The following is a 17184-nucleotide window of genomic DNA, read 5'->3' as shown; positions in this document are numbered from 1 at the left end:
AAGAAAATCTAACATCCACAGAGACCAGAAGAAGCCATATTCCCTCAAATTGAAGTTACAGGAGCTTGTGAGCCACCATGTAGGTGCTGGGAATTCATCCTGGAAGGATCAGCCAGTGTTCTTTTTCTTTTTCTTTTTCTTTTTTTTTTTTTTTTTTTTTTGAGCTGAGGATCGAACCCAGGACCTTGCGCTTGCTAGGCAAGCGCTCTACCACTGGGCTAAATCCCCAACCCCAGCCAGTGTTCTTAACCTATGAGCCATATCTCCAGCTCATTTAAAATTTTGGGGTCTTTTTCTTTTTTCTTTTTTTTTCTCGAGACAGGGTTTCTCTGTGTAGTTTTGATGCTTGTCCTGGATCTCACTCTATACACCAGGCTGGCCTCGAACTCAAAGATCCACCTTGCTCTGCCTACAAAGTGCTGGGATTAAAGGCGAGCACCACCACCGCTCAGCTGGGTTTTGTTTTCTGATACACAGTCCAACTCCTTATCAGATATGTCTTTAACATAGGTGTGGCTCCCCAGTCTTAGGCACTACTGCTCACATACAAGAGGGATTGATTGAATTATGTTAGTCCACAATTGATGTGTTAAGTGTTCACTTATTTCTGTGGTGTCTCATCTTTTACATGAGAACTATTCAGTCACTCTGGCCATCCCCCACTTCCTCCCACCCACAGATTTTCACTGTATAACAACTCTGCCTGTTCTGGAACTCACACAGTAGATCAGGCTGGCCTCGAACTCAGAGATCCACCTGCTTCTGCCTCCTAAGTGCTGGGATTAAAGGTGCACCACCACTGCTGGACTCAAAACCAGTTTTAAAAATTAAGGGCTGAGGCAGAGCGGTGATGGTGCATGCTTTTAATCCCATGGACAGAGACCGGTGGATCTCTGAATCTGAGGCCAGCCTGGTGTCCAGAGTGAGTTCCAGGACAGTCGGGGATACACAGAAAAACCCCATCTCAGAAAAACAAAACAAAACAACAAAAAACTCAAACCAAAACAAAACACCCCTCAAAAAGAGATTGAAGCAGAGCATGATGGCACACCCCTTTAATGGGAGAGGTAGGGCAGAGTAGGTGAATCTCTTGAGTTCAAGGACAGTCTATAGTCTACAGAGATCCTGTCTCAGAGAGCAGGGAGGAAAGGTTGAGAGTGGCCTTTCCCAGTGGTTCAGTGGTAAAGCACCGAGTAAGTGCAAGGTCCTAGCCTCAACAGTTAAGTAAGGGACCATCACACTGGTCACCCAAGTCCTCCTGTCAAGGCACCTAGGGAAAACCCTAGAGATTGCTGGGTAATCCAGGCACAAGGAGGGTAGCAGCCTGAGACACTAGACTGGTCCCTGGCCGTGGAAAAAGGTCATCCACGTTCAAGAAGAAATGAACACTTGGGCATCTGACTGGCAGGGTGCCATTTGCTGCAAAGGAGACCCTGGGTGGAGCCCCTGCCTCCTCCTGGCTGCAGGTTTTACAGGACTAAACCAAGCCTCAGTTTACAAGCACTAGGCACCCAGCAGGAGGAGTAGTTCCTCAAGGAGGAATTTAGAACCCAGCAAGGTCCCGGCCCCAGGGTGGGGCTGTGACAGGGCAGGGCAATGTGGACTACAATGTAAGTGGAGTGATTTAGAGAGGTGGAGGCTGCTAGTAGCTGCAGGGGGAGGGTCCCAGGCCTAGGATGGAGGTGGTATTTAAACCTCGGTTCTCAGAACACCTGAAGTGAGCTACAGAGAAGATGGAAAGGCCTCCGCTTTCCCTGCCCGAGTCTAGCCCCTCAGGAGCCTGTTTAGATGGTATGGGATGGGCAAGGATGCGATTCTCAGACTTGGGCTTTGCAGATCCTATCTGGCCCCCAGAGCAGAGCAGACCCAGCCTTGTGGAAATTGAGGCCTTCACAATACAGTTGAGGGGTCTCTGTGTGATCATGAACTGATCGGAGCACATGGAACTTTGGCTCCTGCAAGGTTGGGGTTGAAGGGAAAGAAAGTCGATGTGGCAGCAGTCTGGTTGGAGACTCCTGGGGCTCCTCCTCCATACTGCCTGCCTGCTGGGGCCTGAGGCTCCTGTACTTATTAACCTGGAAGTGTTTGCAAACTCATCAGCTTGTTGAGTTTTGATTTTTCTTCTGTGGGCTTTTGGTTGGTTGGTTGGTTGGTTGGTTGGCTGGTTTGTTGGTTGGTTTTTCGGGACAAGAGTTTTTCTTTGTAGCCTTGGCTGTCCTGGAACTGGCTCTGTAGACCAGGCTCTCCTCGAACTTAGAGATCCACCTGCCTCTGACCCCCGTCCCCCGCATACACCCTTCCTGCCCACCCTGAGTGCTGGGATAAGCCACTACCGCCAGGCAATTTTAAATTCTTTAGAGACAGGGTGTCACGGAGGTCAGTCAGGCATGTGGGAAATGATCTCGAACTCTTGTTTCCAACAGGGTTTCCCTGTAGATTAGGCTCAGACATCCACCTGCCTCTGCCTCCCAAATTCTGGGATTACAGGCTTGTGCCACTACACCCAAACAAACTTTGTTTGAGTCTATAATCCCAGTTCTTGGTAGGGAACAGCAGGATCAAAAGCCCCACTCTCCTGCCTCAGCTCAGCAAATGCTGGGATTAAGGGTGTGACTCTCCATACTCCCTTTTTCAAAGGTTCAGATCCCGACGCCCAGAAAGGTGAACTGAGTGAATCTGGAAAAGTGGGAAATTGTGGTGGGATCGCAGGAGTGGCTCCCCCAAAATGGAAAGCAGAGCTTGGGGTTGTGAGAAAGGCTTTTCTCTTTTACAGTTATTTATTTTGTGTGTGACTGTGCCAGGGGATGTGTGGAGGTCTGAGGACCACTTTCTTGAGTGGATCACCTCCTTCCACCATGAGGTCCCTCGGGATCAAAACCACCAAGTCATCAATCGGGCTTGGCAGCACGGGATGAGCCATGATAGGGTTTCTCTGATCCCTTTCTCCCTCTTTCTCCCAGCCCCCTATACCCCGGACCCCCTTGACCGAGACTTCAGTTGGGAACAGCTATGGGAACTGGAAAGACAGTTCAAGTTGGAGCCATACCCAGACCTCGAGGCTCGAAGGGTCCTGGCCACCAGACTCAACCTGAAGGAAGAACAAGTTGAGGTCAGATTCCCCTCCCACCTTGAGCTCCTATCAACCAGTGGTTCTCAACATGTGGGTCGAAACCCTTGCGCAGGGAGGCGGGGAGTGGGGGGGTGGGGGTGGGGGGTGGTCCTCTCGAAGAATCCTTTCACAGAAGTTGCACATCAAGTATTTACATTTCGATTCTTTTTGGGTTTTTGAGACAGGGTTTCTCTGGGGTAGCTTTGTGCCTTTCCTGGAACTCGGTTTGTAGACCAGGCTGGCTTCGAAACTCACAGAGATCCGCCTGCCTCTGGCTCCCAAGTGCTGGGATAAAAGGCGTGCACCACCACCGCCAGGCTTCAATTCTTTTTTTTTTTTTTTTTTTTTTTGGTTTTTCGAGACAGGGTTTCTCTGTGTAGCTTTGCGCCTTTCCTGGAACTCACTTGGTAGTCCAGGCTGGCCTCGAACTCACAGAGATCCGCCTGGCTCTGCCTCCCGAGTGCTGGGATTAAAGGCGTGCGCCACCACTGCCCGGCTAATGTCATTTGTTCAGGTCACTTGTCTATTTTTTTTTCTTTTCTTTTTTTTTTTTTAGATTTATTTATTATGTATGCAGTGTTCTGCCTGCATGTATGTCTACAGGCCAGAAGAGGGCACCAGATCTCATTACAGATGGTTGTGAGCCACCATGTGCGTGCTGGGAATTGAACTCAGGACCTCTGGAAGAGCAGTCAATGCTCTTAATCTCTGAGCCATCTCTCCAGCCCTCCAGGCTTCAATTCTTAACAGTAGCAAAATTGTAATTTTTGAACTAGCAACAACAGTTTTATGGTTATTGATCACCACAACCCATTAAAAGTGTCGAAGCAGCCGGGCGGTGGTGGCGCACGCCTTTAATCCCAGCACTCGGGAGGCAGAGCCAGGCGTATCTCTGTGAGTTCGAGGCCAGCCTGGGCTACCAAGTGAGTTCCAGGAAAAGGCGCAAAGCTACACAGAGAAACCCTGTCTCGAAAAACCAAAAAAAAGAAAAAAAAAGTGTCGAAGCATAAGGAAGGTTGAGAAGCCCCTAAGGTCTAGCCTAGGTACTCGAGCGGGCTGGATCCCTAGTTGGTAGGCTCTGCCCTTCAGAACCCTCAGTCTTCCTTTAGGGGGCCTCCCTTTGGGTCCTGGATTAAGCATCGTGTCGCCCCCCCACCCCCAGTATCTAAGCCTCAGGGACTAGGGAGCATTAGGTGACTCTGTGTTTCCATGTGCCCTTCCACCCTGCAGACTTGGTTCATCCAGCGTTCCTTGGAGCAGGAGATGCGCCCTCGCATTGCCAGGCTACAGCAGTCTGTCCGGCCTAACACCTCTTCCTGTGAGTCCCACAAAGCCCACTGCTGCCGGCCACCGAGCTGGCGGTTCAGGCTCATTCCCATCAATTCCTCGGAGTCTTCATCCAGCTGTGAACACAGTTGCGGATTCTGCCATCCGGAGTTTGTTGACCCACGGGCTGCTCCAACATGTGGTCCAAACCCCCTTGTCGACTCCTGGCTTCACAGAACTCACCAAAATGCTGGAGGCTTTCCAGAGACTGGGTGAGGGGGGTGGTGTTCCATCCCTCAACACTTGGGTGTCAAGACACATGGCGCTGGACGAGAAATAGCATGGATGATGTCAAGCCAAGCAGAGTTTCTGAGTCTCTAACTGGGGCCTCCATTAGAGGGCCACACCCCACAGGGTCCCATCTCAATGATTTCTGCCTCTCCTGGACTGGGGGTTATGGTTCTAATTCTTATAACACCCCACCCAAGGTTGCCTGTACCTCAGGCTAGCTATCAATATGTAACAGAATGACCTTGATCTTGCCTCTAATTCCCAGGTACAAGTTTATGCATGAGTATGAGTATTTTCTGGTTTTATTTGATTACAGGGTTTCTCTGTGTAGCTTTTGGAGTTATTTGATTTTTTTTCCTTGTCTACTAGTGCTTCTCAAGTTGCTTCTTAGCAATTTGACCTGTTTTGGGGTTTTAGATCGGGGAGTGGCAGATCGATGAAATTAATTGATGAATAAAATTACTTTTTAAAAAACTTTGTGTTTGTGGATGTCAGCTGGTTGTGTAGCAGCCAGGGCAACTTAGGAATCCATTCTTCCATATGGGTCTGGGAGTAGAACTTGGGTCTTTGGGCTTGGTTGACAAACAAAATACATTTCCCCCACAGCCATCTCAGCACCTATGCTGGTTCAGGTTTTTGTTTGTTTGTTTTGTTTTGTTTTTCAAGACAGGGTTTCTCTGTGTAGCTTTTAGAGCCTATCCTGGAACTCTCTCTGTAGACCAGGCTGGCCTCAAACTCACAGAGATCAGGGCCCCTGCCTTTGCCTCCCAAGTGCTAAGATTAAAGTACACCTCCATCACTTGGCCCTGATCCTAAGGTCTTTAAGAGATAGTTTAGAGGCTGAGGAAATGGCTCAGCCATGAAGAGCACAAGCTACTCTTCCAGAGGACCTGGGTTTGATTCCCAGCACCCATGTGGTGGTTTGGAATTGGAACTTAAGCTCCAGAGACTGTGAAGCCCTCTTCTGGCTTCCAGGGCACTGTATACACATGCACAGACAAACCATCCATACACATAAAGTCAAAACAGTTACTCTGAGCTCAATATAGTGATAATGGAACAGGTTTTGAGTTCCCCCATGTGAGGCCAAGAATGGGAAGGCCTGAGAGACAGAGATTGAAATCTAGAAGGTATTTACCAAATAAATTGTGGTGACCGCACTCGGGAGGCAGAGGATCTCTGTGAGTTCGAGGCCAGCCTGGGCTACCAAGCGAGTTCCAGGAAAGGCGCAAAGCTGCACAGGAAACCCTGTCTTGAAAAAACAAAAATAAATAAATAAATTGGGGTGACCATAACTAAGTGATTACTGCAGGGTGGGGATTCTCTGCATGGAACATCCCTGGCCTTGAACTCCCAGAGATCTGCCTGCCTCTGGCCCCTGGATGATAGAAATGAAGGTGAGCTCCACCGTGCCCAGCCTGCAGATGACATTCTTTGGGTTTGGTGGAAGTGAGTGTTCTGTTAACACATAGGAAAAAGTAAAGGATTTGCCCGATTGTAGAATAGGATGTCAGGGGAGCAGTGAAAGGCTACTACCACAGTCTAAGAGATTTTCCACAGTCTCAGAATCTTGCTCGTTTGTTTGTTGAGACAAGGTCTCTGCATAACTTTGGCACGCTTATAGAATTCTCAAACTCAGAAAGATCCACCTGCCTGCCCTCCCAATGCTGGGATTAAAGGCGTGGTCACCACACCCAGCTCCTTGTAGAATCTTTAACATAGACATAGATGACATGGATTTTCTTTTCCTGGGAACTTTAGTTTGTGGAGATATAGATTGATTCTATGGACTCGACCCCTCGATATTTCAATAAATAATTGGTGCTTGTTTGTGGGCATGCAAGAGTCCAGTCTAAATTTTGCTCTCTGAAACTATTATCCTGGCCTGCTTGTCTCAAAAAGTAAACAATGCTGGGTGTGGTGGCACACGCCTTTAATTCCAGCACTCAGAGGCAGATGGATCTGAGTTGAACAGGTCAGCCTGGTCTACACAGCAAGTTCCAGGTCAGCCAGAGTTACTGGTGAGACCCTGTCTCCAGCCTTTGAATGTGGCCTAGCACATTCAAAATCCTGGGTTCCACCTTTAGTAGTACACACAAACACATAATTTTAAGCCTAGAATACATAGTTCCAGGGCAGCCAGAGCTACACAACACATAGTGAGACCCTATCTCAAAAACCAAACAAGGGAGCCGGGCGGTGGTGGCACACGCCTTTAATCCCAGCACTGGGAGGCAGAGCCAGGCGGATCTCTGTGAGTTCGAGGCCAGCCTGGGCTACCAAGTGAGTTCCAGGAAAGGCGCAAAGCTACACAGAGAAACCCTGTCTCGAAAAACCAAAAAAAAAAAAAAAAACCAAACAAGGAAAATTAAGTAAAAAAGGAAAAGGAGGTGGTTTTACCCAACACCAGGAGACAACATCTGTCCCCAAGATTCCCATCAGCCTTTAGCTCAGGGACAAGCCTTGGAAGAGAGCCTACCACGCAGGGCAGCTTTCTGACCTCTCTAGTCCAGACACCCAAAGGGAACCCTGTGACTATAACAGCCCCAGTAACGTTCAGGACCAGGGAGAGGGTGCCGTCAGGGACATGGGACTCCGGGTTGGTCCCCGGTCTTGGAGGAGAAGCACTCAGCTTCAGGAAGGAGTGATAATGAACACCTGAAGGAACAGACTGGTTGGAGGCCCATTTCCTGTTATGATCCGGAGTGAAACCAGGCCTTCTCCTGGGCTTTCGAGGCTTGAGAGGGTGGGGCCAAGGCCGAGTGTTTTCCCCAGTTCCCTTGATTAAGCCGCAGAACTTAATCTATGGTACCATGAGGACCATAGGACCCTGCCAGGCAATGCCCTGGAGGGTGCAGAGGGGTGGAGCAGACAATCGGAAGAGTGGGAGGAGCTACAGGTGGGAGGTACCCAACTGGGTGGGCCCAGAGCCCAGGGAGGATTTAAGCCAAACTCCTGGAGTCAAGGCTCAAACTGATCAGCTGGAGCTCAAGTGACTGCGGTCAAGATGGCGGAGTCTTCGAAGTTGTGCACGTCTGGGCCCTCAGAAGGAGGTTTGGATGCTGAGGGGTTGGCAGGTATGTGATTCTGGGACTAAAGCTTTGCAGATCTGGTCTGGGCCCCCAGAAGAGGCCCGGCCTCATTGCAAGTAGGACCCGCTGCATAGCTTTGGAAAGAGGGGTGAAAAGGCGTGTGGGGAGCTGAAACAAGCACTTGGCACTTTGGTCTCTGCAAGGCTCCGGGTCCCAGCTGGTCAGCTAACGGGAAGGAGGGGAGCGTTGGGGAGCAAGCCAGGGGCAGCAACTTGGTACCTGGCCCGCCCATTTCAGGGTGTTGGCTGCAGAAACCTGGATAGGCAGAGGTGCCTGGGGTTTGAAATGTCGAGTCAGGGTGCGACAGTACTCGGGCGTGGGTGGGTTCCCCTGGGAAGTTATGGGAGCTTCAGGGGAGCAGAAAGTAAGGACTAGAAGGGAAAGACAGACTCTGACCCTCCCCCACTCTCTGGAATCAAGGTCTTGTGCCACCACCCCGCTTTATTTTATTTATTTCTTGAACTAACACTCATGTGGTATGAGACCTATCTTGGAGTCCTTCACCATGGGGCCCCCAGGATCAAACTCAAGTTACTAATGTTACTAGCAAGCTCCTTTAGGGGCTAGCAGTTGAGCAGGCTCACCTGTGAAGGGCAGAAAGCGTCCTTTACTGATCTGTTCTCTCCTCTCAGCCGGCGGGAATCAACACTTCGAGCTTACCCATGAGCCTTGTCAAGAGCTGGAAAGACACTTCAAGGAGGAGCCAGACCAAAGCAAGGAGCTAAGCAAGGCCTTGGCTGTCAAACTCGAGCTAGAAGACACTGAGGTCAGATTCCCCTCCCCACCTAATGGATGGCACTCCCCAGATGCCCAGAAGGGCTGGGGGCTGCAGGGGTCCCTGGGTGCCCACCATTCCTGATCTCCCATAGACCATCATCAAAATAGGCCTTAAACCGAGTGTGGTGGCCCCATCTCTCCGCACCACCCCACACGCCCTACTTCAAGACAGGATTTCTTTGTATAGCCTGGACTATTCCCCGAGGCAGTTCTGGAACCACCTAGCCAAGCCCACCACCACCATGGCCTGAGATCTCTGTAATTTTGAGACATAGCCAGTTCTAGGTCAGCCAAGGCTTATACAGTAAGACCCTATCAAAAAAAAAAAAAAAAAAAAAAAAAGCATTATGTCCTAACTTGGTGACTAAATGTCCATCATCTATCTCAGCACTACAGGAGGAGGCTGTTACACCAGGAGTTCAAAGGTCATCCTTGCTGGCCTACATAAAATAGTTTGAAGTTAGTTTGGGCTACTGTTCTCAAAAGAAGAAAAAAAAGTCAGGCAGTGGTGGGTGGTTCATGCCTGTAATCCCAACACTGGGGGCAGGTAGAGATATTCGGATCTCTGAGTGCAGGTCCAGCCTGGTCTACAGATCCGAGTTCCAGAACAGCCAGGACTACACAGGGGATAAACAAACAAAAACAGAGGCTTGGGAGGTGGAGATAGAACCAGAAATTCAAGATTATCCTGGGCTACACCGCCCAGTGGGGGGCTCCCAGTCAGCTCTGGCATATCCTCTGAGAGCTCCAGACCTCTGGAATCGGCCCTTGAAAAAAAATAAATATAACAAAACCTCAAGCAGGCCTCCGTGTAGAGGAAGAACAGAAAGAGACCGAGGGCTACTTTGACATGACTCTGCCTTACTCTCTCTGTCTCTCCAGGAAGAATACATGGTGGAGGACCCCGAGGAGTTGACCGAGGAATTCAGAGAGGAGCCGAGTCCCTATGTGGACGAGTCACGTGACAGCGAGCCAGAACCGGAGAGCCAAGGGTGCCCGTGGAGCCTTTATTACTCCGGCTACCCCTGCCCTTTTCAGAGGCGGAGACGTGCGGCTGCGCACAGCCTGAAAAGTCCGCCCAGGCTGCAAATGCCGTCCTCAAGAGGGGGTGGCCCCATGGTGTTCTACCAGCACAAAGGATTGTCTGAGAGATCCGTGTGCCTTGAAACTCGGAAAGCCGAGGAGGAGCAGCAGCAGGAGCTGGAGGAGCTGGAGGAGGAGGAGCAGCAGCAGGAGCAGGAGGAGCTGGAGGAGGAGGAGCAGCAGCAGGAGCTGGAGGAGCTGGAGGAGGAGCAGGAGGAGGCTCCCTGAAACAGCCTTGGAGGAGCCCAAAACCTCTTCTGGGTATCTCTGAGAGTGTGTCATGGTTTGGCCGGGGATCACAGCCTCATTAATACCTCGGCCTCTACCTCAGCCATTTTTTGGTTTTGTTTTGCTTTTTGTTTTTCCTCGTATTATTAAGAAAGTGGCTCTTTTTGTTAAATGTTATTCAGCTTGCTTGTTGGGATAAGGGTGTTGGGCTTTGTCTCTGTATTAGATTGATAATAAAGCTTCACAGAAATTAACTTTTTCTTAATGGGTCTTATTCTATAGCCCAGTCCACGGTTTTAATAACCTAGAATGGATTGCAGATTGGTAGTGGGTATCTTGGGGTGATGTTTTAGTTTATTTTCCGGCCTTCTTTTGATTTGTTGCTCTGGGTGGCCTTGAACTCAAGAGATCCAAATCTGGGGGTGTGGTTAAAGATAAAAGATACAACCCAACTAAGAGCATGGTGGTGCATACCTTTAATCAGGACACATGGCATTTATCTCTCAGCATATGGGTTACTGTGTTTAATATATTTTCCAGTTCCATCCACTTTCCTAAGGATTTTGTTTTTCCTTAGAGCTTGGTAAAATTCAATGGTATGTAGGAGCTGCATATTTTCCTTTTTTTTCCCCCCAAGACAGGATTTCTCTAGCTTTTGGAGCTTGTCCTGGAACTCACTCTCCACCAGGCAGGCCTCAGAATCACAGACACCCACCTATCTCTGCCTCCCAAGTGCTGGGATTAAAGGCATGTACCACCTACGGCCAACATTTTTCATGATGTATGGCTTTTTCCTGTATCCCTATCTCTGTAGTAGGGTGTAGAGTCCTGAAGCTAGTGGTAATGCTCAGCCATCACGTAGTCTTCCGAGTGATAAGCTGGGCCCTGTGGTAGTTTGGTATGTATTTGTGGAAGCACGTGCCACACGTTTGTGGAGGTCAGAGGAGAAGCGAACCGTCTTCTCCTTTCACCAGTGGCTCAGCCTCTGGTCTAGTCTTGAGTTCCTGGTTTCTTTGCACCCACTGTCAGGGTCCTGGGTCCCTCTCTGTCTCCCTTCCTAGCCCCAGAGTCTCCACAGTTGGCTGGTTCTCTTTACCACCCTGGTCTGTTTTATGGAATACTCAATCCTCTTAAAGCCACATGGCCTCAGCAAAACAGGGCGCATTAGTGGGGATTTGGAGGGACCCGTGACAGGCTGTGGGGGTGGGGCGCAGATACAATGTGACAAGGCTGCTTCTTAAGTGTCCCCTGGTAGGGACAGTACAGAAAAACATGCCATTGTCAAGGAGACGTAGAGGACAAGGAAGAAACCTGAGGTGTAGGAAACTTGGGTTTTGCTTTTGAGGGAGGGATAGATGGATCTGTAGACCAGGCTGCCCTGGAACTGAAGAGAATCTGCCTGTCTTTCTCCTGAGTGCATGGCTGATATTAGTTTGTGCCACACTCAGCATGGGGAGGCCTCGAGAATTGGTGTGTGTTCAGAAGGCAGTGCTGCAGACCCTGGAGCTGGTTACAGGCTGTAGTGAGTTGCCTAATAAAGGTACTGGGAACTGAGTTTGAGTCCTCTGCAAAAGCAGTATACACTCAACTGCTTGAGGCCAGGCGGTGGTGGCGCACGCCTTTAATCCCAGCACTGGGAGGCAAAGGCAGGTGGATCTCTGAGTTCAAGGCCAGCCTGGTCTACAGTGTGAGATCCAGAAAAGGCGCAAAGCTACACAGAGAAACCCTGTCTCAAAAAAAAAAAAACAAACAAACAAAAAAAAAAATGGTCATTTCTTTAGCTGGGCAGTGGTGGCGCATGCCTTTAATCCCAGCACTCAGGAGGCAGAGGCAGGTGGATCTCTGAGTTCAAGGCCAGCCTGGGCTACAGCGCTAGTCCAGGACAGGCTCCAATGCTACAGAGAGACTGTCTGGGGGGGGGGGGGTCACAAAAAACCATCTCTCAGGCCCCCAACACCTGTTTATTTTAAGAAAGGGTCTCATACAGCTAGATGACCTTGATTCCTTGAATTCATTTTCTTCTTCTAGAACACACCCTCCCCCTCCCCGAGACAGGGTTTCTCTGTGTAGCCCTGGCTGTCCTGGAACTCACTCTGTAGATCAGATTGACCTGGAACTGGGAGATCCTTCTCTCTCTGCCTCCCAGGTGCTAGGATTAAAGATGTACACTACCACCTAATTAAGAGAGGGTCCTTTGAGCTGGGCAGTGGTGGCGCACACCTTTAATCCCAGCACTCGGGAGGCAGAGCCAGGCGGATCTCTGAGTTTGAGGCCAACCTGGTCTACAGAGTGAGTTCTAGGAAAGGCACCAAAACTACACAGAGAAACCCTATCCCGAAAAAAAAAAAAAAAAAAGTCCTTCTTCCAGCCTCATCCAGCTGCCTTAATATGATATGCCTAATTGTATTAACAATTTGTTATGCCATGTTTGGTTGACAGCCCTGTTAGGGCTGCCCTTTTCTGAAGGGAAAGGAGGAGGAGTGGATCTGGGGTAGAGGGGTTGGGAGGGAGGGGAAGCCATGGTCATTAAAAAAATATTTTAAAAATAGTAAGATTAAAGTTAAAAGAGAGAGAGAAGGTCCTTTTTGCCTCTCTCACCATGCCCTGTGTAGCCCACAAACAGGTAGAAACTACCCATTTTGAGGGGGTCAAGCATGCATCTCTTGCCAGGCGGTGGGAGAAAAAAATCAAGCAGGGCCTGGGCCTCAGGTAAGCAGAATACACAGGTCTCTGGGTATTTGTCTGCCACTGTACTGCCAGGTCCCAGGAAGGAAGGCACAGGAGTCTGTCTTGAAAGGCTAGGTGTACATCCTCAGCCAAGGATTCCCCCACTCTCTCAGGACAGAGCGTGAACACGCGTGGGTGATTACAACCCCGCTGACGTCACTGGCTGGCTCCATCAACGTCCACGGGCTCGGGCTAAAGGAATGTGGAACGGGACCTTCAGAAGCAAGGTCACTGCCAAACAGACCCTCACAGAGGAGCTGGCCTCCCAGCTCTGCAGCCCTGGCAGGCTTCAAGAGCGAATTGTGATAAATTGGGGCTTGTCCTTGCACCTTCTGGCTAAGGCTGTTGCCGCCGCCGCCGCCGCCGCCGCCGCCGCCGCCGCCACCGCCACCACCACCACCACCACAGGGACGTCTTTGGTCCCAAGTCCCCTGTAGCCCGCAAAAGTGCTCATCGAATAGAAAGGGAGAGTGGGGTGCAGCTGCAGAGAGCAGTTAAATGACAGGTTACATTAAAACGGGCTGGGGGTGTCCTGCTAAGCAGTTGAGACTACCAGTGAATTCAAGGCACTCTTCCCGCCTCAGCCTTGGCTGTGCTGGGAGTACAGACGTGCAACCTCACACTGGGCTTCACTGAGCCATCTTGATGTCCGGTTCCCCTCTTCTTCCTTTCTCATTAGCCTCTAGCCGGGTGGCCAGGTAGCATAATTTCCTTGGCCTTGACCTAGCCTAACTCATCACCTAGCCCAATCCTCTTAGAGCCCGGCCAGTGTCTGCAGAATCTCAGCCAGGTCAAAGAACTGAAAGGGGCCCCAGGGACGCAGCAACAGATGGTGTGACAGCCTGTCCAGAGTCATGTCCTCCGGTCTTCCCAGGCTCCTTAAGTAGCTGTGAACAGGAGGTGGGCTCAGGCTCTCCTCTGCCCTCCACTCTCTGAGGGGAGTGCTTCCAAGAAAGTGCTACAGGGTCTCTACACAATCTGTGGGTCAGGACCCCCTCAGGTCCCCTATCAGATTCATAGCGGTAGCAAAGTTACAGATATGAAGTAGTAATGAAATAATTTATTTATTTATTTATTTATTTTTGGTTTTTCGAGACAGGGTTTCTCTGTGTAGCTTTGCGCCTTTCCTGGAACTCACTTGGTAGCCCAGGCTGGCCTCGAACTCACAGAGATCCTCCTGGCTCTGCCTCTCAAGTGCTGAGATTAAAGGCGTGCGCCACCACCGCCCGGTACAAAATGATTTTATGGTTTGGGGGGTATCACCACAACATGAGGAACCCTATTAAATGGTCACAGTATTAGGAAGGTTGAGAACCACGGCTCTGCACCCTGTCAGATATTTAATGAAAAGCATAAAACCCTCTATTTTTCTTTAAAGACGGGGACTGGGGACTGGGGAGGTGGCTCCAAGGGTAAGAGGTCTTGTTCTGCAAGGATGAGGACCTGAGTTTGAATTCACAGCACCCACTTGCAAAGCTGGACTTGGCTGTGTGTGCCTGAACCCCCAGTCCTGGGGAGGAAAGCGGATGAAAACTGGCCAACCACCCAAGCCAGGAGGTGGTGGTGGTGGTGGTGGTGGTGGTGGTGGCGGCGGCGGCGGCGGCGGCGGCGATGCACGTCTTTAATCCCAGCACTCAGGAGGCAGAGGCAGGCGGATCTCTGTGAGTTCGAGGCCAGCCTGGGGTACAGAGTGAGTTCCAGAACAGCCAGAGCTACACAGAGAAACCCTGTCTCAAAAGAAAAGAAAGGGGGGGGGGGACACACTAACATCCTACTCTGGCCTCTGCATGTACACACACACACACATACACACACACACACACACACACACACACACACACACACACGAAAATATATACATATAAAAACAGATCTTATTATAAAGGAGGCAAGTCTCAGTTTATTTCAGGTCAGCCAAAGCTCCATAGTGAGACCCTACATTAAAAAAAAAAAGAGAGAGCCGGGCGGTGGTGGCGCACGCCTTTAATCCCAGCACTCGGGAGGCAGAGCCAGGCGGATCTCTGTGAGTTCGAGGCCAGCCTGGACTACCAAGTGAGTTCCAGGAAAGACTACCAAGTGAGTTCCAGGAAAGGCGCAAAGCTACACAGAGAAACCCTGTCTCGAAAAACCAAAAAATAAATAAATAAATAAATAAATAAATAAATAAATAAATAAATAAATAAATAAAATAAAAAAAAGAGGGGGTCTCATGTAGCCCAGGCTGGCCTCAAACTTGTTATGCCTCTGCTTCCCAAGTGCTGGGATCAAAGGCTACCACCTGCCTTGCTTGTTTTGGCTTTGTTTTAATATTTTGTTTTAAACAAGGTCTCTCTGTGTAGCCCTTTCTGTCCTGGAACTCACTATGTAGACCAGGCTGGCCTTGAACTCAGAGACACCCACCTGCCTCTGCCTCCCGAGGGCTGGGATTAAAGGTGTACACTACCACACCTGGGCTTTTTGTTTGTTTGTTTTTTATTTTGAGACAGGCTCTCACTATGTATTACTGGCTAGCCTAGGAGCTATGTAAATCAACTAACCTTGCATTCACAGAGATTCACCTGCCTCTGCCTCCCGAGGGCTGGGATTACCCCCACCATGCCCAGCTTAATTTTTTTTTTTTTTTTTTAACTTTCCAGGCAAGTTGAATGTAGTGGCACACATCTTTAATCCTAGCTCTCTGGAAGACAGAGAAGGAGTAGGATCTGTTCCAGGACAGTCAGGGCCACGAAGTGAAACTTTGTCTGGGGCGGGGGTTGGGGGGGATAATATATGTATTATTTTCTCGTACAATATATTCTGATTATAGTTTCCCCTCCCTCTCCTCCTCCCAGTTCTACACACCATCTTCCCCCTCAGAATCTACTCCCTTTCTGTCTCTCGGTAGAGAAGAACAGGCTTCTAAGAGAAAAACCAAACACAACAAAATAAAATAAGGTGAAGCAAAAACCATCATATAATAGTTGGACACTGCAGCCCAATAAGAGGAGGAGTTCCCAAGAGCTGGCACAAGAATCCGAGACCTTCTCGCTCTGGCACGCACGAGTCCCATAAAGATACTAAGCTGGTAGCTATAATATATACGCAGTGGACCTGGTGCAGACCCATGTAGGCCCTGTGCTTGGGTTGAGTTCCAGTGTCTCGGTGACATCCAGAAAGAGACGCGGGGACCTCAATACCGTGTCCCCGAGGATCTGGAGAGTCTCTGCTGCCCCCTAGTGGCTATCCTGGCCCTAGTTCGCCCCATAGCTGGTTCTCTGACCCTGTCTGGTCCCATTTAGCAAACTCGACAATCCTCTAAATCCAGACTGGCCTCAGCCGGAAGCGAGGGATTGGGGAGAACAGAATTAGGTCTGGTGTAGGCAGACCTGTGTCAGGCTACTGGAGAAAGAGAATAGGGACAGGCAGCTTGCGTAAAACGCTATATGACCTGACAAACCCTGAGGTCGGTTCGGAGACAAGAAGGGATTGGCCACAGAGTCCCTTGGCTTTGCTTTCTGCTTAGAGTTGGCATTGTTTTATGTTGGCAGTGCTGAGGGCGGAACCCAGAGGTCAGAGTACTCCTTTTAAACAATTTTTTATTTATTGCCTCTGTGTGTGTGTGTGTGTGTGTGTGTGTGTGTGTGTGTGTGTGTGTTTGGGATGCAGGGCACACCGGAGACAGGGCTTTGCAGCAAGTGCTGAACTATCTCACCAGCCCTTTTTTTACTTGGGGGGAAAAAACTGAAACAGAGGGGCTGGAGACATGGCTCCCGTATTTTTTTTTTTTTCTTTCTTTGGTTTGGTTTGGTTGTTTTATTTTTTTCGAGACAGGGTTTCTCTGTGTAGCCCTGGCTGTTCTGGAATTCACTCTGTAGACCAGGCTGGCCTCGAACTCACAGAGATCCGCCTGCCTCTCCCTTTGAGTGCTGGGATTAAAGGTGTGTGCCACCACTGCCTGGCGTTGTTTGTTTTGTTTTGATGAACTAACTCCAGTCCCAAGGGATCTCTTCTGCCTTCAGCAGACACCAGGCATGCACATGTTACAAACCTATACACATAAGCCAATTTTTTTTTTTTTTTTTTTTTTTTTTGTTTTTCAAGACAGAGTTTCTCTGTGTAGCTTTGCACCTTTCCTGGAACTCACTCTGTAGTCCAGGTTGGCCTCGAACTCACAGAGATCCGCCTGCTTCTGCCTCCAGAGTGCTGGGATTAAAGGTGTGCACCACCACCACCTGGCTCAAATTTTAAATTTTTAAGAAAATGGTTAAATTTAAGATCTAGACCAATGCTTCCCAAAATTCTTTCTAGAATGATGGAGGTATTCCACACCAAGCCCGATGGCTAGATTCCCCAACACTCTTTACTATGTTGAAACAGTTTTCGCCTGTGACCCCATGCCAGCTTTGCACTCAGGGTCTTGGCCCTTCAGCCTCCAGAGCTGAGACTCAGGCCTGTACCACCATGCCTGAGATAAAGCCTGTTGCCAAGTGGAAAAAGGTAATCTGAAGGGGCTATAGACAGCTGTATGGCCTTCTGGAACGGGCAGCTGGAGATGGTGGGGAAGACTGGTTGCTCCACTTGGTGGTGGTTGGCAAAACTGAGAATCACCTGTGAGATGAGAGATTATCATCT

The 17184-nt window shown here is 49.7% G+C and overlaps 1 protein-coding gene across 1 annotated transcript; it reads left to right on the top strand.

The window, feature by feature from the left end:
• Nucleotides 1-1042: 1042 nt before the first annotated feature.
• Nucleotides 1043-4715, top strand: LOC131898241 (homeobox protein SEBOX-like). The gene is made up of 4 exons (XM_059249394.1): nucleotides 1043-1067; nucleotides 2961-3109; nucleotides 4340-4523; nucleotides 4612-4715. Exons 1-4 carry the CDS (start codon nucleotides 1043-1045, stop codon nucleotides 4713-4715), a joined length of 462 nt encoding a protein of 153 aa, XP_059105377.1.
• The last annotated feature ends 12469 nt before the right edge of the window (nucleotides 4716-17184 follow it).

Source organism: Peromyscus eremicus, chromosome 1 (assembly GCF_949786415.1).
Source record: "Peromyscus eremicus chromosome 1, PerEre_H2_v1, whole genome shotgun sequence".
Lineage (NCBI taxonomy): Eukaryota > Metazoa > Chordata > Mammalia > Rodentia > Cricetidae > Peromyscus > Peromyscus eremicus.
Note: the sequence above shows the minus strand (reverse complement) of the source record. Positions and strands in the feature narration are given on the sequence as shown.